This window comes from Camelus ferus, chromosome 35 (genome assembly GCF_009834535.1).
Source record: "Camelus ferus isolate YT-003-E chromosome 35, BCGSAC_Cfer_1.0, whole genome shotgun sequence".
NCBI lineage: Eukaryota > Metazoa > Chordata > Mammalia > Artiodactyla > Camelidae > Camelus > Camelus ferus.
The window spans coordinates 13,793,970-13,819,460 of NC_045730.1; the positions used below are offsets into that span (position 1 = coordinate 13,793,970).

Sequence of the window (25,491 nt, forward strand, 5' to 3'; positions counted from 1 at the left end):
GGTTGTAGAGATCTGGAAATGTGTGTTACACGTATTAAAAATGAAGACAGGAGAGATGATCAGGAAGCCAAGAGAGGCCAAGAATCTCCTGCTCATACCACTTTCGTGAATTAAAAAAAAATAGAGAGAGAATGTTTAATTAAACTGAGCTTCTCACCTCATCCAAAACCTCCAGGGTTGCTAAATCATCTACATCCTTCAGGCTGGAAATTAGAGATTTGCTGAAGTTACTTTTCTTGGTGTAAAGACGTTCATGTCTGAGGAGCAATACAGAAAGAAGACACTTTCTGATTTGAGAACTTATTACTGATCATAGTAGAAGTAAGACACAGACACAGAAGAGACTGAAAAATTCCATGAAGATGATTTACTAAAGTCAACAGTAACAATTTACCAGCAAACAGCCTCACGTATTTGATCTGTTTTCTTCTCTTCACTGGGAAAACGCAACATGTCAAGCTTACTTCATGGATAATCAAAAGAGTTCATTATTTCCATCAAGAACTATCCTCTATCTATATTCTTTAAAGCTTTCTCTAAATTCTGATGTATATTTTAATCTGTTATAAAGTGGTGAGTCAGAGAGATCTGCATTCATTAGATTTCCAATTTTGTCTGAGGTGGTGGTAGGCCACTGATGGTCAAGGAAAGATAATCTGAAAAACTAGTATTCAGCAGAATTTAAGAGGAATACAAAATAAACCACATTGTGGACTCTCAAAAAATGTGCATAGAAAATTGGTTTCAGGCACTAGGAAGTTTATTTTCAAAGTGAAACATTTCAGCAATTTCAATAGCAGTGCAGAGATCCTGATTTGACATCACGTCTGGAGAAGTTGCTGAGGTAAACACAAGGGTTTGTTTCAACTTTCCTGGACGTGAAATCATCGTCCATTTTATTTTGGGCAGAAGTGTATTTTCAGTATTTATTTTTGGACAGACTGTTAAGCACTTGAATTTGTCCATTGGTAAAAAGGGAAGGAATACACAGATTATGACGAATAATAAGGATCATACCATTTACTCACCAAACTTCAATGGGTTCTCATTGTTTAGAGAATTGAGTCACTACTGATAATGGTCCTCACCTCCATCTAGCACTGGACCCCTGCTCTGGGCACTAGATTCTCTCTCCTCTCACTTATTCAAGGACATCACTCCTGCTGGTTCCTCTTTCATGCCTACATCACTCATTTCCCCCTCTCAGCTGTTAACAGCATCCTTCTCAGAACAAACCAACCACCAGTCCTTGACTTTGTTTCTTCTTCCTTGGTTTACAGCAAAAATCCTCAAATGCATTATCTGTGCTTAATCTCTTCAATTTTACTGCGCTTATTAAGAAAACCCATTTCAATTAGGCTGTCATCTCCACGCGCCACGGAAACAGCTACCATTCAGGACAGTAATGACCAACACATTGCTGAATTCCATGGTCAATTCCAAGTCCTCATTTTCCTTAACCTCCTGGTGACATTGGACAAAGGCTTTTAAAAAAAAATTCTTTATTAAAATATAGTTGATTTACAATATTATGTTTGTTTCAAGTACATAGTGATTCAAAATTTTTATAGATTATACTCCATTTATAAAATATTGGCTGTGTTCCCTGTGATGTACCATATATCTTTGTAGCTTATTTATTCTATAATCTTAATTCCCCCCCCATCTTGCCCTTTCCCCCTTCTCTCTCCCCACTGGTAACCACTAGTTTTGGGCAAATGCTTCATAAACACATGAGTCTTGGCGTCCCGGGCCCTTCTCTTGACTCTCTTCCTTACCTCACTGGCATCTCCATCTGAGTATCTTTTTCTGGTTCCTCCTTATCTTTTCCACTGGCACATTTTGGAATCTCCTGAGCTTCAGTCCTGAGAGCTATTTTCTTCTCTACCAAGATTTACTTCCTGATTTCATAGCTTTAAATACCACTTATGAGATGACAACTCTGCTGATCTCCAGACTTAAGCATTCAGCTGCTCACTCGATACTGCACTTGGAAGTTGAGGTGGCAGACTTAACACATCCTGAACCAAGCTCCTGAAAACCCCAGCCCCAAACCTGCTCCTGTCCATGGTCCTCATCTCAGCCACTGGGGACGCCGTTCTTCTGACTGTTCGGGCAAAAAATCTTGGCGTGACCCCTGGCTCTTCTTTTCCTCTTGTATCCCTCCTGCAGATGACACACAGACCCACCAGCTCTGTCATCAGATTGCATCTAGAACCAAATATCTCTCCGCACCGGCACCTGCCCCCTATTACACCTCATGCCACAGCCACCTCCCTGCTGCCACCTTTGCTTTCAGAGTGATGTTTTAAAATATGTAAGATTTTTCATTTTTCTCTTCAGCCCTATCTGTGTGATGGAACTTTGTTCACTTTTCACAGTCTACCTCAGATGCCACCTGTTTTAAACCCTCAGCGTAATTTTTTACATTTCTCTGGACAAATATCTTAGTTAAGTCATTTCAGTCAATCATTTGCATAAGGGTCTTATTCCTTTTACTAGACTGTAAAGTTCCTCAAGATAGGGATATCTTATCCCTAGAACAACTGGACAGCCACATGCAGGGGGAAGAAAAAGGATCTAGACACAAACTTTGCACTTTTCACAAAAGTTAACTCAAAATGGGTCATACATCTAAGTGTAAAATGCAAAACTATAAAACTCTTAGAAGTATAGGAGAAAATCTAGATAATCTTGGGTGTGGAAATGAGTTTATAAATGCAACACCCAAAGCATCATCCATGAAAGAAAAAAGTGATAAGGTAGACTTCATTAAAATGAAAAACTTCTGCTCTGTGAAAGACACTGTATAAAAAGTGAAGTCATAGACTGGGAGAAAATATTTGCAAAAAGCATATCTGATTAAGGACTTGTATCTAATCACAGGAACAGTGTTTACTCCTACTTATAAGTCTTAGATTCTTCCATAATAATTTTTACAGCATTTCTAAAACTTTACAGTTATGTACTTATTTGTATGGATAATTTAGTTAGTATTTGAATCCTTTACTACAGTGTAAGCTCCAAGATACACAAGACTGTATGTCTTTAGTTTCCTGTTGTATCTAGCAACAAGGAAATGATTTAGAACATAGTAGGTCCTCAATAAATTTTAGTTGAATGAATGAGTGAATGTATATCTCCCACGATTTCTGGCACAGGATTTGCACACAGTTAATGCCCACCTTTGCTGATCTCGACAAGTATTATCGTATGGATCCCCCTACCTCCAAAGAAACTCATACAATACATGATCTTTAAGAAACTAGAAAAGGAAATCCAATTATGTATTTAAGTGAAGAGCCCTGAATTTTTTATCTGCTTTTATGGGACTATTTGGCATCCAAAGACTGTTCCTGGAGAATGACAAGGAGCAGATGGTGAAGCCCAGGGTGACAGGTCAAGTCTTGGCTGGCTGGTACCCTCACTCTTTCCCTCCTATGAATTCATCCTCCATGATGCTTTTGGTACTAGCCTCAAAAAATATAGAAAATATTTTGTTATTGTGATGATTAAAAACCCTGACAGTATGACTTAAAATCTTGTATAGTATGACCTAAAAATTCCTTGGCATGGAATTCATGGACTTTCAGAGTCTGTCTCAAGCTTTCCACACCACCACCTGTCTTATCTGTACAGAACAGTCCCCAAAGGGCAAGCATTTTCAAGAGTCTGTGCTTTGTTCATTTTGTTTTCTCTGCCTGGAATGATTTTCCTTCCATGTCCGGCAAAACTGTACTTATTGTACAAAGTCAGGCTCTCTGTGCAAATAACACCTTCCCTGTGAAGTCACTGCAGAACTTTCCGGCGAGAATGCATCACAAGGAGGAATGCTTTCACATTGCATCGTGTTTGTTCCTCAGTCTTGACAGACCAGGATAAACTTGTGGGCAGAAACCAAGCGTTACTCATCTTTCTATGCCTGGCATCAAGGATATGAAGATGTAAAAATACATTTGGTGGCTTGAATTGCAACACTGAGCCCTACCCAGCCAGTGGGTGTACAAAGAGCAGTATTTCTTAGTGTGACTGATTCTATGTCCTTCCCTATTACTTCACATCCCACCCTTTCTGGTAAGCCTTTTAATCAGAAGTCAGTTTAGGCACCAAAACTATCTGATCTACCACCTTTCTCATCTCTCACAACAATGCACAAATCATATGTCATAAAAGCAAAGAACATATGTAAGAACAGTTTAGAAAATTTGCCTGGGACTGCTGACTTGATACACTGGTTAAAAAATAAAGGCATTTCTTATCTCTGAACAGTAGTCTGCTCTCCTTCTAGCTCCTAAACAGAGAGGGTATTTCATAGAAAGTTCAATGTCTACTTCTAGGGTCAAACCTACATGGCTACTCCCCTGATCTAAGCCCCACTGTTTCTTACTTGCATGATTGCAAATAGTGAGAATGATCTTACAACATAAGTCAGATATGTCACTCTCTGATCAGGACCATCCAGTGTCCCCATGTCACTCAGAGAAAGGTCCCATGTAACCTGACCCCATCCCTACCCCACTGTTTCTGACCTCATCTTCTAACACCCTTCCCCTGCTCACTCCTCCCTGCCATGCACACTCCTGCCTCAGAGGCTCGCCCTGACTTCCCTCTGCCCAGAGAACCATAGGCTACTGTACCTCCCTCCCTTGTGAGGTCTGAGCCACCACTCTCTTTAATGCTGCGATTCTCACCCCCACCAATCCCGCTGACTCTCCCTCCAACTGACCTCGCTCTATTTTTCCTTAGCGTGCATCACCGTCTATTACACTGTTTACAAATTTACTAAAATTTCCCTAGCTCTTCTCATTGATACGAGAACAGAGTTGTTTCCTTTTTTAAAATCTGTTGATTGATACGCCCCATACTCCTAGAGTCTTGCAAATAGTAGGTTCTCAAAATTTATTTCCTGGGAAAAAGGAATGAATATTTTACTTTTACTAAATGTTCATCTACTGTGGGACCAAGGAAATTTATTTTATTTTTTATTCTCATTATAAACAATTGAAATCCTCAATGGAAAAAAAAAATACATACATATGTGTATTCACCTATATGTGTTTCAAGATTACTTTACACTTTTAACATTTTTCTTTTGCCTTCATTTTATAGAATTAATTTCCATTCTTGTTACTTTATTACATATTTAATTTCTGTAAGACTTGGGAAAGGAAAAGTCAGAATCCTTCCAATAAGATTCCTGTCCTCTTATGAAAAGTACAGCTTGTTAACCAGGTTCTATTTTTCATTTACTCTGTAATGCTGGAGAGACATAGTTTCAGACTGCAAATATTTTCTTTCTGTGTTATCTAAGGTCACCAATACCCTTGGGGGTGGTTATTATAGCTTCACTTGTATTTCAGTTCTACACACTGAAAAAAGAAACAACTCTTGTGGCTCCATGTTAAATTCTTAGCCTTACTATTCAGTTGTATTATTATAATGCAACAGCTTTATTTGCTTTTACTTTGGTTAAATATTCTCTTGTAAATATCAAGCTTTATTTTCTAAGGTGATTCAGGAGCCACTGGGGTGGTAAAGAAATCCTTTGTTAAACAAAAATCTAATCAATGGTTTTGTTTTAGTTTCCTTATCCATCTTTAAATTCCACTAACAAAGTCACAACTGGTAGTATCAGTGGACCAGAGGTTCTCACTGGTGTGCTCTGAAGACTAGTTTTATCTATCTGCAATTGGACCCCTTTGGTCAAATGTGCAGTTTTGAAATGATGGTGGGGACGGACGCACACATCAGCCTGGCCGGCCAGATCAGCAGATCAGCTCTCGCGATGAGGGGAGTGAGAGAGATCATCGTCACTCAGCTCCACTACACTTTTGATTGCCCTTTTCATTAACAGAGCCCTTCCTCTTTCCACACAATTATCTGGAGGCTGAAGAAAAATGTTCCCGCTGAGAAATCTTGTCTGTTTCTGCTGTGAATGTGACTTCTCTGTGCTCTTATTTTAGAATGACCTGGTTTGAGATGTTGAAATGAAACTGACAATTGTGTTTGCAAGAATATTTGATGGTTATCCTCCGTCTGCCAAGAGTTACTAACAGCTTTCCTCTCCTCACCCTTCAATTAGAGCCAAGGAAGAGAGCAGAGAAGAGACTGTTTCTGTGAGCAGACTCTTGCTGGAGAAGCACAGTTCCCTCAAAGTGCAGTTACCAGCGCCACTCAAAGGATCTGTAGGACAAACATCAGTGCAGAAAAACGATCTCGTTAAGAACAAACACAGCTGAGGAATTTCACGTAGTCTGACTTTTCAAGGAATAACAGCACGAAGGATCATGGAGCAAGTGTGATTATCTTTACTACATTAATTTTTTATAAGCATAAAACTAATATACTTTCTTTTCTTAAAAAACCTGAAAAATACCAAGAGGTATAAGAAAAAAAAATCACCCATAACTGCATCACCAAGAGATAACCACTGTTGACATTTTGGTATTTCCTTTTATTCTTTTATACATGCACAGTGTTTTTAAACAAGTCGACAGGATTTCATCTTTGTGTCATCTTATCTCAGCCTCCTCTCTAGTGACGAGGGGTAAATTTCCCCACCTGGGGCAAAGGCTACCTGTACACTCGCTTTCCCCAGGACTCACTGCTGTGATGCCCCCCCCTCTCACTGGTGGCACCAGCTTCTCCCTCTGTCAGCATACAAACGCGCTCTAGCATCTCCCATCTTTAACAAGCTCCCTGTAGAACCTCCATGCCTTCCAGCTACTGCCCCATTTCTTCTCCTTTTACAGCTGAGCTTCTTGAAAGAGTAGTTTTTATTCCTTATCTCTTCTTCCTCACTTCACCTCTCTCCTTAACTTCTCCCAGCTGGGGCTTCCCTCCATCCCACCCTGCTGAGAATGACTCTTGCCAAGGTCACTGAAGAACTTGGTGTGTCCAAATTTAACATCGCTTCATTTTTTTTTTTTCAAATTTTCAGCACTATTTGGCAGAGATGATTATTCTCTCCTTGAAACACTTGGTTTATGTGGTTCAACACAGACCACATTCCCCTGCTCTCCCTCCCTAGAGGACCACAGTCCTGCAATCACCTGTTCTGGCTCCTCTCCCTCTGCTAAATTCCTAAACCCTCATAGTCAGTGACCCAGCCAGTGTCACAGCGTTAACACCTGTCCTGGCAAGTGACTCAATGACTATCTTCAACATGGGCTTCTTCCTTGAAGTCCAGACTCCTTTGGCCAACTGTCTACTCGATAACTGTGCTTTCATGTTTAATTGACATATCAAATTTAACATGACCCAAACAGAATTCATTACCACCCTCCACTGTATTTAAATACATACAGGAGAATTACATTTTCATCCATGGACAGGGAACAACACCCATATTTTAGGCTGGGATGCCCAGATAATGTTTATATATATACATATTATATATATATATAATATATATGTATTTTATACACTTTATATATATTTGTATTTTGTATATTTACATATTAAATATTGACTTATATATTACATATGTATTTAATAGACATATATATTTTTTGAGGGGATCTTGTGGTATAGTTAAATCTATATAAGAATCAACCATGAAATCATAGGATTCTATTTAAATTTCTATTCCCAAGACTGGAATTGCCAGTCTTAGCAATTAGTTAGCTTTTTATTTATTTCCTTTTCTTTCCTTCTTTTTGATAAAACACTGGGGATTGTGACATCAGATTTTTCACTTAAAAAAAAACCCCAGCTGTATTTATATAAATGTATAAAACTCTAACTTCAAAGTGAATCATAATCTTCCCAAACTAAAAATTCTGTTAAATACAGCAGTTTTTTTTTTTTTTTTTTTTTGCAGAAATTACAAAACTAAATGGGGAAGCAAACAAGATTAGGGTAGCTGAACAGAGATAAAGCTTTCCATGCCTAGCAGTAAAGAATGGGGGCATGTCATTTTGAATTCTACTCAAAGGCTGAAATATTCTGCTCTAAACTTGATACTATCTTAAAAAATATTTCTCTCTTCTTCCTCAGCAAAAAGATGGTTAAAACATTTAGCTATCTTAAGCAAAATTTTTCTAGGAAGTTACTCTCAATATACATATTACTAAGGCCTTTGACATGATGATAAAAATGGATTTAGAGTACTAAAAATGTGAAAGCACTTGGGGAAAAATTGTTGCTCTGCCCTCCATTCAGTCTGTGCATCTCAATTTGCTGCCAAAAAATTAGTATCATCATCTATAGTCAGTGTCCTGTCTCCTGTGAGGCACTGCAGAACTCAACAGTAAATGTAATTCTATGCAAATAAATGTGTCTTTTCTTTATAGCAATAATACCAATGGGAATCTATCTTGGGTTGTAAAACAAATGCATTCAGAATTTTTCCCAGGCTCCTGATCCATCATCCACATGGTACAGCTCTAGGGGCCACCATCAATGTTCTGTCTCCACGCTCCAAGGTGAGAGCACTCACCTGGAATATGAAATGAATAGTGTCTCATGGAGTTGTACAATGTGGGCTATCCCACACACAGTGGTCAGAATGCCAGGAGTCCAAATTTTCTTGCTCATCGCCTTCACATGCTAATGTAGGACTCTTGTGACCTCAGAAAATCCCCATAAGTAGGTCTCACCAGTGCTCCTGGACAGATCTGCTTCAGCTGGACACCACTGTGAGCTTTTGCTCAGCCACGTATTGGTGACTGACACCTCTTTGGTCACTTTCGGGAACCCATGTTGCTCCCTCAGCACGTGGAGCCCTTGCTGGCCAGGCTGGCCATTGCTTAGCATTCCTCAGCAGGCCTGGGCCCAAAACTGTCACAGCATTACTTCTGCTATCTTCTACTAATCAAAGTCACAGAAAATGCCAGATTCAAGGGAAGGCAACACAGACTCCAGCTCTCACACAAGACTTGTCAAAAAACTGTGATGTCTCCAATCCATCACACCCTGTCCTATTTTGCTGAGAAAGTGGGTGAGAGTTACTTCATGTTAAAGGTCACAGAGTAATGTGATTGTTTCCTTCCCTTAAGACTCATTATAAACAACAAAAAAGAATGGAAAGTAGAGAAACGTCTCCTTCTTTTATGAGAAACAGACATGGCCACAGTCCCAAACCACAATCCATAAAGCATAACTGTCAAATAAAAGAATGAGAGAGGAAGCTGAGAACCAACACATAATTCTTTAGACCTCAATCAGTAACTACAGAGACTTAAAAAAAAGAAGAAAGTGCCCAGCCCTGAGACGTCTACGTGATGAGCCAGTGCTTGGAGGGGTCAGTTCTGGGGGCATGGGTGGGCCATGCGGGAAGTGGGAAAGGGTCACCTGATGAGACCCAGGTCGACATGCAAAAGAGCAAAGTGCTGAGCCCTGGAGAAGACGATGGGACAGTGACCTACTCGTCCAGCCGAGGGGTGGCCACTGGCCAAAGGGTGGCAGGACGAAAAGAAGAGAGGCAGTAGCAGCTGCCACACTGGGATAGAGAAAGACTGTCATTGTGGGATTTTGCCGGGAGCCACAGAGAACACGACAGGAATGGTGCTACCCGGGCTTGTACCACCTAGTGGCTGGGTACACGGACCTCTTCAAGGTTCAGAACTGAGGGGAGATGTGCCAAGGGAAAGAAGATACAGATTTGGTGAGAGGCTGTTCAAGAGAATCAACCTAATTCCAATGAAAGGCCTCCTAAATCATTCTTCCATCATTCTCACTTTTTGTTTTTTTTGCTAGAACACAGCTGTTCCCAGTATCACTTGAGAAGAGATTCATCACTACACACTTATAATTTTAAAAAAGGAAGAGGGAGAGTTAAGGATTATAGACAAAAGGCAGATGAAGACCACACACCACATGAAGGAATCATGGAAAAAGTTCCCCATCCCTCACAGACATTTCTCACATGAGGTCTCATGAAAAGAGAAAAGTCTTCAAGAGAGGGTACAAAGCGTCAATGAAGAGATAAGAAGGCAACAGAAATAGATTAAAAACTGAAGCAGGTGAATCCAGGAAAGAAATGGAGGATAATCATGAGAGAAAGGCAGCAGAATATGCAGCACATCCATGACGGAGCCCACAGATGTGGTGAGTGTGTGGTTGCAGCACACAGAACAAGAACAAAGACCCGGCTGGCTCTCAGGAGCGGGTGGGAGCCGGCTCCAGTGCGCTGCAGGGTACAGGCAAGATCGAGACGGGAGGGCTGACATGATGACACAGCAGGGAGAAACTGCTGAAAACCTTAGGGACACCCTGCAGGAAAAGCCAGTCATGAACAAAAGGAGGGATCTCACTGCCTTGGTTCTTCCAACAGCAACACTTGCTGCCAAAGAGACAGTGGAACAATGTATGTGATATTTCAAGGAAAACAAATGTCAACCTTAGTACACTTTATCCAACTAAACCGAGCTTTAGGCTCAAGCAGGCAAGAATTTAGGGTTTGAGGCTTTCTGGAAATAACCATGAGATGAGGCAATGTAGCTACCCAAGAGAATAAGTGAAGAACTCAGGAGAGGGTACAGTTAAAAAAAAAAAAACAAACCAAAAGACTTGTGGTGAGTACCGAATCAACTTAAATACAGAAAAAAGATGGTTATCACCCTAACGATGATGGTTCTAGACAGACTACAAATGTTAACCCTCGGCATTGCAAAAGGATAGTATAATGATACAGGAAGTGGAGATGGAGAGGCAGGGAAGTGGAACCACTAGCTCCATCCTTCAGAGTGAGAAGGTAGTAGATACTGCCTAGAATTGAATCAAAATGAATCTAATCTTTTAAACTTTAGCAAAAGCCCAAAACTCCTGAGATGAAGCAAGATAAACATTTATCTGAACTCCAACAATATCTCCATTTTCACTTTAGTTTCTTTTTCTTTTGTTGAATTTGAGGAAAATGCTCACTTAAAATAATATTTATATAGTTTTGGAAAAATATAACCATTAAATGAAAATTGGAGTAGTGGGTATGCGGGGTCCATCTGAATTGTTTTTTTTTTTTACAAATGTATGTAAATTTAGAATTACATCAATAAACATAGTAGGTATAAAATAATTCTATATTTGTAAGGATTTTCTCTCTCTTTTATACACACACAAACACACACACACTGAAAAATTAATCTGGAATTGTGTTCATCAAATGTTTATGCTGTTTTCTTTTCCTTAGTGCTGTGTTTTTGGATGAATTTCTAAGGCTTCTTTTTATGTTTATGCATTGATTGGATTTTTTTAATAACCAGTAAGGGTCACTTTTACAAAAAAAATGAAGGTCACAGTTTACAAATAAGCTAATATTTTCATTATTTCTTCAAAAGAATTCAGAAACAGAGGAAACCAAAGCATGTTTTAAAGCTCAATCCACTGCTATCTGAAAAAAGTGACTCAAAGCAGGCAAAGTGGACAAAAGCAGGCAAAGACAAAACTGCAGTGGGAGCACACGCATAATGCTGTTAGCTCAGCTGCTAAAACCAGAGTGATAGTGACAGTTTGAGCCCCATAAGAAGGGGCTTCGAGATGAAAATGTAATATTCTCTTGCAAGAGCCAGCACTGCCTACTAAGTTGTAGAACCGTATGTGCTGGTTATAAAGGGTCTGGGATAATGGCACGACCAAATCCATTTAACCTATAACATTCACTAGTAAAACACCTCTAAAACATAAAATTTACCCTCCCACCACTCCCGGCTATCAGTTGGGTTATTTTGCTGATTGAATAAATTTCAAGAAACAGCACAGAGATGAAACTGAGAGTCCGGCCAGGCCTAGTTCTGCACTAGCTCACTGCACCTAAAAGAAGGGCTGTGGTCCACATCATACAACTTCACAGAGATGGTTTTAGGAGCAAACAAGATGTTACCATAATTTTATCATTTTTTTTCTAAGTCCTCTTTGCTTCTACCACTGACCCAGCAGGAGAACTATTGAAAAAAAAAGTTTCTCTAGAAAAAAATGTTTAAAACCCTTCTCTCAAGAAAAAGCTTTTACGTTACTCGCTTATCCAATTTTTTTCGTAGTTAAGTAATAGTTGAATGTACTATTATTTGTGTCTATTGACTATATAGAGACAGATGAAGACTTCTTATTCTAAATTTTAAAACAAACTCTTCAATTCAAGATAATATATATTTATTGAGCACTTACTACATGCAAAGTTCTGGACTCAGCATTATGACATACAAAGATGATTATGATTCACAAAATACAGACGTGTATAACAATCCATAAAGTGCTTCATGCTTCTTAGGTGTTATTTCGTTTATTCTCACAACTCTACGGGGTAGGTATCATTAGTGCCCCCATGTCATAAACAAAGTTCAACTGGGTCTCAAAGAGGTTCCATAACTTGCCCAAAGTCAAACGAGGACATGGCAGTTAAAGTACCTGGAAGGATGAGGACTTGATTCCAGGTCTTTCTGACTTTTAAGTATGAACAAAGTACTGTGTGACCATAGAAGAAAGAAAATGTAAACACATCCTTGAGACTTTTGGAGATTTTTTTTTAGAGTAAGAAAATATTGTTTTTTAGTTTTAGTTTTTTAATTCAACTTATTTAAACTAAAAACAAAAACAGTTCATCCATTTCTCCCATCCTCTACCTGCCACTTCTGGCAACCATCAATTTATTCTCTGTATCCATAAGCTTACTTTTATTACATATGTATATCTTACACATATATGTATGATTCTACATGTAACATTTGTCGTTCTCAGTCTGATTTATTTCTCTAAGCATAATACACTCCAGGTCCATCCATGTTGTCACAAATGGTAAGATTTCATTCCTTTTTTATGGCTGAATATTCTTTATCCATTTATCCACCAGTTGACACTTATGTTGTTTCCATATCTTGGCTACTGTAAATAATGCTACAATGAACAAGGGGCTGCATACACATTTTTGAATTAGTGTTTTCATTTTCTTTGGATAATCACCCAGAAGTGGAATTGCTGGATCATATGTTAGTTGTATTTTTAATTTTCTGAGGAACCTCCATACTGTTTCCACAGTGGCTACACCAATTGACATTCCCACCAATGGTGCATAAGGGTTCCCTTTCCTCCACATCCTTGCCAACATCTGTAATTTTTAGTGTTTTTAATAATTGCCATTCTAATGGATGTTTTATCCTTTTTTCTCAAGATTGCCTTGGCAATTTGGAGTCTTTTATGGTTCCATACAAAGTTTAGAATTTCTGTTCTATTTCTGTGAAAACTGCCATTGGAATTTTGATACAGACTGTATTGAATCTATATGTAGCTTTGGGTAGTATGAATATTTTAACAATATTGATTCTTCCAATCTATGAATATGGGATGTCTTTCCATTTATTTGTGTCTTCTTCGATTTCTTTCATTATTGTCTTGTAGCTTTCAATATACAGATCTTTCACTTCCTTGGTTAAATTTATTTTATTCTTTTTACTACAACTGTAAATGGGATTGTTTTCTTATTTTCTCTTTCTGATAACTCACTATTAGTGTATAGAAATGCAACATACTTTTGTTTATTGATTTTGTATCTTGCAACTTTATTGAATTCGTTTATTAGTTCTAACAGTTTTTTTTTTTTTGATGGAGTGTTTAGTGTTTTCTATAAAATATCACGTCATTTGCAATTAGTGACAGTTTTACATCTTCCTTTCCAATTTGGATATCCTTTATTTCTTTTTCTTGCTTAACTGTTGTGGCTCAGACTTCCAATACTATGTTGAACACAGGTGGTGAGAGTGGGCATTCTTGGCTTGTTCCTTATCTTAGAGGAAAAGTTTTCAGCTTTTCACCATTTAGTATGATGTTAGCTGTGGGCTTGTCATATGTGGCCTTTATTATAGTAAGTTGTGTTCCCTCTATACCCTCTTTGTTGAGAGTTTTTATCATAGATGGATGTTGAATTTTGTTAAATTCTTTACTGCATCTATTGAGATGATCACATGATTTTACCCCTCATTTTGTTAATGTGGTGTATCAAATCAATTCACTGGCAGATACTGAATGATCCCTGCATCTTTTGAATAATTCCCATTTGATCACAGTATATGATCAAGTAATGTTGAAATTGGTTTGCTAATATTTTGTTGAGGATTTCTTCATCTATGTTCATCAGGAATATTGGCCTGAAACTTTCTTTTCTTGTGACACCCTTTTCTGGTTTTGTTATCAGGGTAATTCTGGTCTCATAAAATGAGTTTTGGAAGAGTTCACTCCTCTTCTATTTTTTGGAAGAGTTTGAGAAGGATTGGTATTAATCCTTCTTTGCGTGTTTGGCAGAATTCACCAGTGAAGGCATCTGTTCCTGGATTTTGTTTGTTGAAGGTTTTTGATTACTGATTCAATCTCCTTACTAGTAATCACTCTGTTCAGATTTTCTTTTCATCTTGATTCAGTCTTGGTAGGTTGTATGTTTCTAGGAATTTACCCATTTCTTTTAGGTTGTCCAATTTGTTGGCATATAATTATTCATAGTAGTCTCTTATAATCATCTGTATTCCTTTGGTATCAGTTGTATTATCTCCTCTTTTATTTCTGATTTTTATTTATTTGAATACTCTCTCTTTATTTCTTGCTGAGTCTAGCTAAAACTTTGTCATTTTTTTTATCTTTTTGAAGAACCAGCTCTTCAGTATCATGAAGACTGACCTTGAAGTATATTTTCAAGGAGTGAATAAAGAGGGAAGATTTCAAGGAGAGAACACTACATGAGCCAAAATAGAGAGGAATGAAAAGCATTATACGTTCAGCAACCAAGTGGCTTGGCGGCCAGAATATGGGTATATGGGAAGAGATGGACAAATTGGTCATCACAGGCCCACTTATTCTCATCAGTGATGCATCATGGAAGCCACTGAGAACTTGCCATTTTTGACCTAAATAAAATTAAGGTTTGAGTGACAGATACCACAGAGTAGACAAAATAACATGCTGAAACAACATCTCAGAGAGCAGTATAACTTCAAGTAGTAATTACCAGAAAAAAGGGTTACTAATGGCTTTTCTGAAATTAATGCAGTTTTGTTGGCCCCTGCTGATAACTTGTAAAAACAAATGAAAATCCTTGAACTCATCACAGAGATGAGGGGCTCTTTCCAAAAGAAATAAAAAGATCACTATGTTGATGATCATCAACTCATGTCAAGTAGTCATTAAAATGCAGTTCCTGGATGATTATATCCCAAACATTTCATACTTAGATTGTCATTTAAACATAATTGTTTCCAGGGAAATATATACAAGATCTTGTGGTAGCTCACAGCAAAAAAAAAAAAAAAAAAAAGTGACAATGAATATATGTATGTTCATGTACAACTGAAAAATTGTGCTCTGCACTGGAATTTGACACAACGTTGTAAAATGACTATAACACAATAAAAAATGTTTTTAAATAAATAAATAAATAAGTCACAAAAAAAAAAACTAAAAAAACAAACTTAGTTGTTTTCAAACTCTATCTTCTCAGTTAAATTAAAAAAAGGGTCTTTGGCAAAACATGAACAAAGATTTCTTGACCCCTTGAATACACTACTCAGGGATGCAAACTCTTAATTGTAGTATCTCAAAGAAATTGGTTAAAATTTAAATTAAGTGCCCAATATGACTAAATCATACAAAGCAGCCCCCAAAAAGTCCAATGAATACTCTTCAAATAACAAGTTTTGTTCTAACTTATACTAGAGAGAAATACGGAAGTTAGTAAAAGAGCTGGTCTGAAAACAAATTTATTTAGCCCAGAGCCGGCTATTAACTGGTTATTGAATCAGCAGGATTCACTTCTCCGATCTCTAATAAGGAACCAGGAGAAAAGTTCCCTTCTAGCAATGACTGTATGATTATTCTCTGCAGAGAAAAAAAGAAAGCGTCATGATACAGACAGGAACAGAACTCACAGTGGTAGAACAAGTGGGTTCTGACCCCAGCTCTTCTCCATGACGTGACATAATCCTGAACGCATCTTTTTTTTCTCTGGGTCTCAGTTTCCTCTAGTTACCTGAGTCAACACAGAAGGCAGGTTGGTATGAATGTGATGGTTCTTTACTCAGTTTTGTTTTGTCTTGTCTTGTTTTGAAGCATCCATGTAATTTGCTCCTAGGCATTATTTCCAGCTTCTAAGTACATTTTAGAAACTGGCTCTCACTTTTTATTTGAATTCCTTTATTTATTGCTACTTAGGAGCAAATACTCATAATGGTCCTTTCCAGGGAGCGCTGATTCAATAACCTCTTCCTTATAAAATTCCTGGAGACCATGTTTAAAAGCTATTTAGCTCTTATTTAGGACCTTTTCCAGAGTGGGGGTGGATTAGTGAAGAAAGGCACAAGGAAATATTTCAGGTGGGGAAGGAGAAGTGATCATTTCTTTTCTAAATTTCCTGGTCTCAGATGGGTCCTCTTACTATATTCTCAGAGTTTCATCTGTCTCTGAATTATCTATCTTGCACAGACACTGCCACCAGCTCATGCCCTGATAAGACATTTTCTCCTAAATTTCACATGGATAATTCCTTCACACTCTTATTTTGACCAAAATAAGATTAGCATTTTCCAAAATAAAGCATACTTAGAAGTACACATGCACATGTGCATGTGCACACACACACACCTCACATAACAGAAATAATATGTCAATAGATTCCTCATTTCAAAATATCCAAACAATAGCCACTAACTGCTTTGATAATTAACATGATGGGGATCAACCAGTTTCAAAGAAAGAAGTAACAGTAGTTTAAAGTTAGGAAGAAATCTTAGGAAAAACAAAATGCATTCAAAATGACTGCTGTGGTCTGTCTTGGTATATCTACAGTGTACCTTTTAGAACCACAAAAGGATGGTGCACAGTAGGACACAGGTGGCTTAGGCGGACACCCTCGATGGGGCTGTCAAGAACACAGGTCTGGGGGGAGGGTATAGCTCAAGTGGTAGAGAGCATGCTTGACATGCGTGAGGTCCCAGGTTCAATCCTCAGTATCTCCTCCAAACAGAAAGAAATGAACAAACCCAATTACCACCCCCTCATAAAACAAACAAAACAAGAACACAGGTCAGACCTCTCAGTTGACTTTCAGTGCTCTCTCTGGACTGGTTTCTGCGTGTCTCTCCAATCCTATTTCTGAGTTTTCACCCTTATAATATAACTTTGATTAATTGCTTGCCTTGCTGTGAGTCTGTCTCCTGGCTTTCATGATTCTGCTCAGGCTGTTCCCTCCAGCAATAATGTTCGTGTAACGGTAACCCTAACTGTCACATGATTAAGTCCTGCTTATTCCCTGCAGTGCTGATTCAAGGCCACTTCCTGCACAAGCCCCCTGTCTCTTCCACTCTCTGCTTCTTCTACACCTCGCACAGGACATTATTTGTGTTCCTTTTATGGTATGGAAACGTCCAACTTTGTATAGTGGTTATTTATACGTTCGTTTTTATCCCTTTCACTAAAAAGGAAGATACTATTTAGGATCTTGTCTTATTCAAAGTAAGGAGGAAAGGGAATTGTCTGTGTGAAATCTAGGAGAAAATGTCTCATCAATGTCCCTCACTGGTGGCGTGTCTGTCCAAGACAGATAACTCAGGTCACAGAGCCTACAGCTGCTTCAGCTGTCAGGCCCTTGCGTGGCAGTTCATCCAGAGCTTTACCCAATGGCCTCAATTAATATGGCAACAATGTGAATGTTGTCTCAACCCAAAATTTCTATGGTAGCAGGAAGTATATCACAATTGGTAATGGGTTGAGCAGGTGTGTAAGAAACGTAGCCTTGCTATGGACTGAAAACAGGAAGTAGGAGAAGACTGTGTTGAGATAATCCCTAGGTTCTTGGTGGGCATAATAGGACGAGTGGTGGTGACACCAATAAGAAAAGGAACAAAGAACTAATGTATGATGGGACTGCAGAAGTTCAGTTTTGAACAGGTTGAGTTTAGAGCATCTTTGAAATACTCAGTGGAGACAGGAATCAAAAGGCGTTATTACGAGAGCAGCCAGGAGAGCATTTCGGAAGTCCTATGTATCAAGGAGCAAATATTCCAAAGGGTGAATAATTCTCGCCACAACATAGTCACAGCCATTAGAGGAAAATTACCTTGCCCAGAAAACGGAAAGTAAAATGGGGTTATGCACTGCATGGAACTGAAAGAACCTGAGTATTACTTCCTGTTGATATTCTGCTTCCTTCCTCACTCCCTCCCTCCCTTCCTTCTTTTTTTTTTTTTTTTGTATAAAATCAAAATCCCATTCTAGCAAATTTATATTACATCAAGTCCCATACCAAAATAAAGAATTGACAGCTTGAACCAGGCCCTTTTAGCACGGAATGGCTGGACAAGTTTCTAGTTTGTCTTTCATTTGTTAATCCTTTGAGCTGTGTCTCAAATATGCCTTACATCCCGGTTTGGGAACCATATGTGTTGAGACGAGTGGAATGATTAAAGCAGCACTATAAAAAAAGCCATTATTTTTGGCCTAAGAAATAATTATATTTGAGTTACTAAATTCTTATAAATGTTCCTTTTTGCTTCTATAGAATTACATGCAAAATATAATTTATACATATCAAAGACAATCACCACTAACATATTAAGGGTATCAAGTTATTTTGCTTTGCATATAAGAAATTTTAAAAGATAACATGTTTAGAGTATCATTGTCACAAAAAGAAATTTTAATTGGGAATTTATTATTATTCAAGTAGTTATGGGGCTAGGTTTTTCCTTTATTTACAAGATATGCAAATCATTGCTTAAATAATATTTGTAGTTAAATGTTCAAGATAGATAAAAGAATTTTAGGACCCTGTTTGCATATTCCACATAATGGGTATTCATTGCTTCAGCAGCTAAAAATAGCCTTCCGGGACGGCTGTGAGGAAGGTCTCTGCCTCTCAGTCTAGAAACCGGAAGTGAGGGAGGACCCAGTATTTCTCACTTCATTTTTCACATACAGCAGGGCCTGTGACCTATGCCTGGGGAAGCAATGGTCCTGGAATGAACTCAGAACATCAAGGGAGTGACACAAAGCTCAGATCAGTTTATAAATACTTTGAGGTGGTTGTGGCTTTCAAGAAACCAGTGTTGCTTTGCTGCAGGAAATGTTGCAGTGCTGAGGGTGGGTATCTGTGGTGGCCTCTTAGCAGGCAGTTCTTGAGGAAGGATGTCTGAGGCCCCTGCTTCCTTCGCTTCCTACTCTTTGCCTTCCTCTCAGATCTCTGAGCCATCCAGTATTTTTCACAAAATTACTTTCCTTCTCAAGTTGGCTTATGTTGTTTTTCAGTCAAGATGCTGAATAGTGCATTTCAATTACAAATGACTTTTATCTTTTCCCCTTAAATTGGATAATTGAATATTTTAAAATAGTGGATTCAAGAGTAAAACTTTTCTTTTGAAATACGTTATAATTCATGTTTTTCACTGATTCAGCCTGCACGTGAACATCCTAAATTTTAACTCCTGTGAAAAATGCAATCCCACAGCTGAGGACTTTGCCACAAACAAGGCTGCTGCATTCACATGCATCGCAAGTCCTCAGAACAGGTGAGTAATTATAAGAGCGACTTGTTTGTTAAACTCGGGCCTTGACTTAAAATAGGAAGTTCTTGTTCCATTCCACACCACCTTCTACCACCACCCCTCCCCATCATCAAGACATTTAAAGAACTCAGTTTGTATTCAGTTTATAGGACAGTCCTCTTTAAAACTGAATTGTGAATTAAAAAAAAAATTATCTTGCCCAACACATACGTCAATCCAATTCCAAAGGTTAGTATCACATATAAACAAATGTTAGCTTTGAATCAGCTACGTTGATTTAGTACAGTCGGATTTTAGATTGGTTTTATCAATGCTGGGAACTTATACAAATCAAATAATCTTGCAAGATCTTGAAGAGGGCTACTTTTGCCCAAGGTGGTGCCAGCATTCCAGTCTCTTTTCTTTCACCAGAGTATGCCTCACACTTTGGGACTAGTATGAAAATGCTGAGAGCATTTTTCTTCCCTCTCCTATAAAGTCATAGATCTGTGGGCAAAGAGTGCTATGGGGTCATGATTCAAGCTTCATTCCCAACCCCTCCAAATACACACTGGTGAAAGATACTTTTTAAAATATTTTTAAGCAGAATTAAAATGACAAAAGCATTCTCTAAAACAAGTGAACATGAGAGTGGACCTAACAGATGAGACACACACTGGACAAGAGGGCAGGAACTATAGGTGATGTGAAGTCCAGGACTAGAAATAGGTAGAAAGGTACCTGGAAGGTAAGGAAGCAAAACACACCCTCACAACGAAGGCCCTGACCTGGGCTTGGTGGGGAGCATGGAGCTGAATGTATGCCCTGTCTGGAAGAGAAGACTGATAAAGTTCTGCACCCTCTTCCTTTTATGGAGCCAAGTACCTGAGCTGGCAGGACCGAGCAGAGACATGGGGTCTATGCCATACTGGCTGAGTGACTAGATTTTCAATATCCTCAAAGTCGTGAAGGGCAATTTGGACTAGGGGGCTCCTGAAGCCAGATTATAGCAAAGGCAAAACCTCAAAAACAGGAGAATGGAATGCAGAAAGAAAAAGCAAAACAAAACATCACCTACTAAAGATGGAAGAACAAACTAAAATCCTAAACCACAGAAGGAAACCACATATTGTGCAAACAAACTCATTAATTAGGACACTACAACCTTGTTGAAATACAAATCAAAAAATGACTGTTATACAGTCTAAGATGAAGAGAAAAAGGGAAGAATTACATTCACAAAAAGAAAAAGAAATTAGCAAGGTATGAATGGCCAGATACAAAAGTCAGACATGATAAAAGAATGGTTAAAAACTAAAACTGTGAGAAATTCTAGAAATGAAAAATACAGGTGTTGATAGAAATATCAGCATGAAAAATCAGTATATAGGATACTCTAGACTAGGTCTAGTCTAACAGAGAATTAGTGAATCGGAAAACAATTATGAAGAAATCATCTCAAATGCAGCAGAGATTCAGAAACTGATGACAAACACAAAAGAGAAATAAGATATTTAAAGTAAATTAGGACTTCCAATACTCATCTCTCAGGAGCAGAAAATAAAAAGAATGCAAGAGGATCAATATTTAAAGGACTAATGACTGAAAAAATTCCTTAACTGAGTAAGTCATGAGTTCTCATATCAAAAGCACGTTCTAAATTCTTAACTGGATAAAGAAGAATATATTTTGTGACTCAAACAGAAGTACTGAGCTTAACACAGTGTCGAAAACATAGTAGTTTTCTTTTTTTTTCCTTTTTTTAAAACATTTTTTATTGATTTATAATCATTTCACAGTGTTGTGTCATATTCCAGTGTAGAGCACAATTTTTTAGTTATACATGAACATACATATATTCATTGTCACATTTTTTTCTCTGTGAGCTACCATAAGATCTTGTGTATATTTCCCTGTGCTATACAGTATAATCTTGTTTATCTATTCTACAATTTTGAAATCCCAGTCTAATCCTTCCCACCCTCCACCCCCTTGGCAACCACAAGTTTGTATTCTATGTCTGTGAGTCTACTTCTGTTTTGTATTTATGCTTTGTGTTTTTTTCTTAGATTCCACATATGAGTGATCTCAAATGGTATTTTTCTTTCTCTTTCTGGCTTACTTCACTTAGAATGACATTCTCCAGGAGCATCCATGTTGCTGCAAATGGTGCTACGTTGTCGGTTTTTATGGCTGAGTAGTATTCCATTGTATAAATATACCACATCTTCTTTATCCAGTCATCTGTTGATGGACATTTAGGCTGTTTCCATGTCTTGGCTATTGTGAATAATGCTGCTATGAACATTGGGATGCAGAAAACAGTAGTTTTCAATAATTTTTTTTTAATCACTAGAACTTAGAGCACCAGGCTTTCAGTCTGAATATTGTATAGTTCAACCATTCTTATAATGCTTGAATGCTGGGAGGCAATTCTCCAAGAGTCTCTCACATTTCTTCATGTCTTGTATTAGCTTTTGTTCTAGACTATATTTGCTATGTTTGTTATACAAACAGCCTTGGAAGTGAAAGAAAGTGTCTCCCTCCAGAATATATGGAAATTTTGTTTGCTGTCCAGAATAGTGAAGAAAACGTCTGCTCCAGGGCAAAGTTTAGGGAGATATACTAGCAATCCCTTTAAAAGATTAGAGTTTCCCAAGCTTAAGGTTCCCAAACTGTGAGGCAAACCCACTGTGTACACAGCATCTACCAAGGCCATTCCAGGTCACCCCGAGGACTTATGGGGCAAGAACAACTGACATGAACATAAAACTCACACTGTGGGCTTAACTGTGAGTAAGAAAGTCCCCTGTCTCTGATCCAGGAGTCTTGTATCTTCTGCCAGCATTTATGAAATGGGCAGGTCAACCTGTTAGCTTGCAAGTGGGAGAAAATCTTAGATCCTTCAGAACTGTTGACATTGAACATCCCATATAATATTGGTTCACCTCAATCTCTGTTTTGTTTGTTTGCTTGCTGTTTGTCCATTTGCTTTGGGAAGCATGGCCGACTGTGGAACAGTATCCACACAAAGATACAAAGATGGGCATGGATGAACCCACAACTACCTCCCCACTATAAACGGCATGCCTGCTTCCTTCTTTTTGGCACTCTATTCCACTCACAACTTAAATTCTTCCCCACTGAAGGTCTCTCCAGCAAGGCTGTAAACTCACTTAGGCAGGGACTGTTACCTCCCAAGACTGTCCACAATCATTGGCCATTGACACTCGTGTGAATAAAGCTTTGTCTCTGGGATTAGGATTTGAATCCCTGCTAAGTCATTCCTCACCTGTGCAGCTTCATACAAGTTAATTGGCCTCTGCAAACCTCAGTTCTTCTCAGCTGAGAAAACTGGGATCATAAAACATTTCCCTTGGAGTTGTTGTAAAATCACATGACATCATATAAAGTCCTAACATAATGTCCTGTGCATAGTAGGCATTAAAGAAATAGGAATTAAATGTGTTAAACTGCATTAGGAATTCAAATACAACTGCCTTTTAGGTCATGCCTTGTTTTCTACCCACTTCTCCCAACTCCCTAAATAGTGATATATGCTCCTGAGATGAAATTAATGGGATCCTCAAGAATAAATTTAAATTACAAAAGATTATTTTTCAACTTAACAGTACCATCTACAGGAATTTATCTTAAGGAAATGATAAGAGATTTGTGTACAACTCTTCCTTACAGTGTGACTTATTAGAATAAAAACAATAAATAACAACCTAAGTGTCTAATAATAGGGGATTATTTAAATCAATCATTGAATAAGTCACTGCAAGAGAATGTTGAGCAGCAATTAAAAATTTTGTGGTAGAAGGATATTTATAGACATAGATATTCATTATTCAGTGAAAGAAGGCAGGTTTCAGGACACATATTCCAATTTTGTTTTTAAATGTGTTTCCATTCATGAGATACTAGAATGTTATAGATCAAAATGTTATAAACAGTTTTATGTTGTACACTTCTATGTATCTTCTAAATTTCATAAAATGAACTTATATACTATCTATAATAAGTAAAAAAATTCAATATTATAAAAACTACACATAGTAGTGCATTAAAAATCAAAATAGGAAGCATAAATAAAAATATTAAAAGTTACTTCTGAATATAATTCAAACAGGGAAAAATGATACCAAAAAAATCATAGTGTCAAAAAGTATTTCAAATGTTATGTTCCTTTTTAAATTCCAAATTTAAGATATCTTATTCCACAGAAGAGCAGAAAACACAAGAAAATATAAGCCAATACTAGTCACCTATTGAGGTTTACATTCTCTGTTCTGATGAAGTTGTTTAAATAATGCTGCCAGTAATTTTACCTACACCAGACTGCAACTCATCATGTGACATTCACTTTTCATGCAAATACCATCTTATCTCCAAACCACAAGTAGGAAATAATAATTAAGTTCCTTACTCACCTTAACAACCACCACATCATCTAACTGCCCAACTCTTTAGATGATCTTTGGACTTTTGGAGTCAAGATATGATTTGATTACCTGGCCTTTTCTGTGCCTCCCGTGCACTGATGAATATCGATGAATTCCTTGAGTTGTTTTTGCAACATCACATCTTTGCCTTCAATTTGAGTAATGAATTTATGCTGTAAAAGATCTGACACTGTTGGACGCTTTTCATAATCTTTAGTCAAGCACCTGCACTGGCAAAAAAAGAACATGCAATTGTTAGATAAGTTAGAGCTTTGAAATTATTATTCACAGTCTTAAAAACTACTCTAACACAATGGAATGATGCTCTCCATCAATGCTCAGCCCAAGAAACATATCTCAAAAAATGTTAAAACTGCAACAGGATGAATTAATATCTGTGAAAGTGCACATATCCCTGAGTGATTATGCTATAGTGATACCAACTTCCACTAAATTCCACTTCCCTAGCCTCCCAGCAAGTCTTATTGCAGAGTGATAATTGAACTCAGTCTCCACTGCAAAGACTCCTTTACAAGTCAGTAGCTAAAGATAAACAACAATGAAGTCATTATAGTTTTAAGTGCTTATCTAAAATTAAAACAAAATTTTCAGTGTCCCTTCACTAATGCTTTTAAAGGTTTCTCAATTGATCTGTTTCTTTCTACGTGATAAAACTGCTAACCCATTTGCGAAGGCTTATGTGCTGGGGGTGTTGGAATTCCACAATAGCACAGTGAATGTTTCATGAGGTCCTACAGTAGATGGACGAGTGCACTATCACACGTCTTGATAGGATCAACCAGGTGACAGCATCAAAGAGGAGCATTTGAACAAACACTGGATCTTTAGCCTGCTGTCTTCAAATATTTGGAAGAGGAATTAGACTAGTTTTCAGTGGTCACAAGGGACAAAAAACCTAGGATCACTGGTAGAATTAAGAGAGAACAGATTTCTGGGCAGTGTAAGGGGGAACTTGTTGACAGTCAATCTTATCAAAGATGGAACGGGATGCACTGAGAAGCATGATTATTTTCATTAGGGGTTTACTGATTGGATGGTCACTCAGCACACATGTTCTAGAAGGATTCATGCTCTGGATACCCTTCCAACCCTGAGGTTCTGAGGATCGATGATTATGAGAACACTGGTCACAGCTGGGCTGTCATGTGGGGACAGAAAACAAGAAAAAAATAAGAAGGAACCCATGCCTGACCTGAGCCGTGCCATTTCTCATCTGTATTGTTCATCTTCCTGGGATGGGAATTTGGCAATTTATTCTATTGGGCTTAACTAAAAAGATCGTACCCAGGGATGCTAACATATGCTAAGGAATGAGGATGACACTCTTAGTTTTCATTTTGTCTAAGAGAATATGTCAATTTCTGCCACCTGCAGCACGTGTAGCTACGCACTGAGTTCAGTCACATATGGGATTATTTTATTCAAGTAAAACCTCATCAAATAGCTGATGGGTACCAGCCACCCTGTGAAACATTGAAGTCATAAGGACAAGTAAGGCACATTTGGTGCCTTGGAGTTACTTACAGTCTCGTTTGGGAGAAAGACCTCTAAACAGGAAGCTGAATAAA

At 38.0% G+C, this 25,491-nt stretch overlaps 1 protein-coding gene across 1 annotated transcript in view; it reads right to left on the reverse strand.

Annotated features, from left to right (window-relative positions):
* MYO3A (myosin IIIA) overlaps nucleotides 1-25,491 on the reverse strand; it is a 193,718-nt gene that overhangs the window by 113,690 nt on the left and 54,537 nt on the right. The window contains 2 exon segments of the mRNA XM_032473581.1: nucleotides 158-257; nucleotides 23,972-24,127. Coding sequence (XP_032329472.1) covers nucleotides 158-257; nucleotides 23,972-24,127 — 256 coding nt within the window.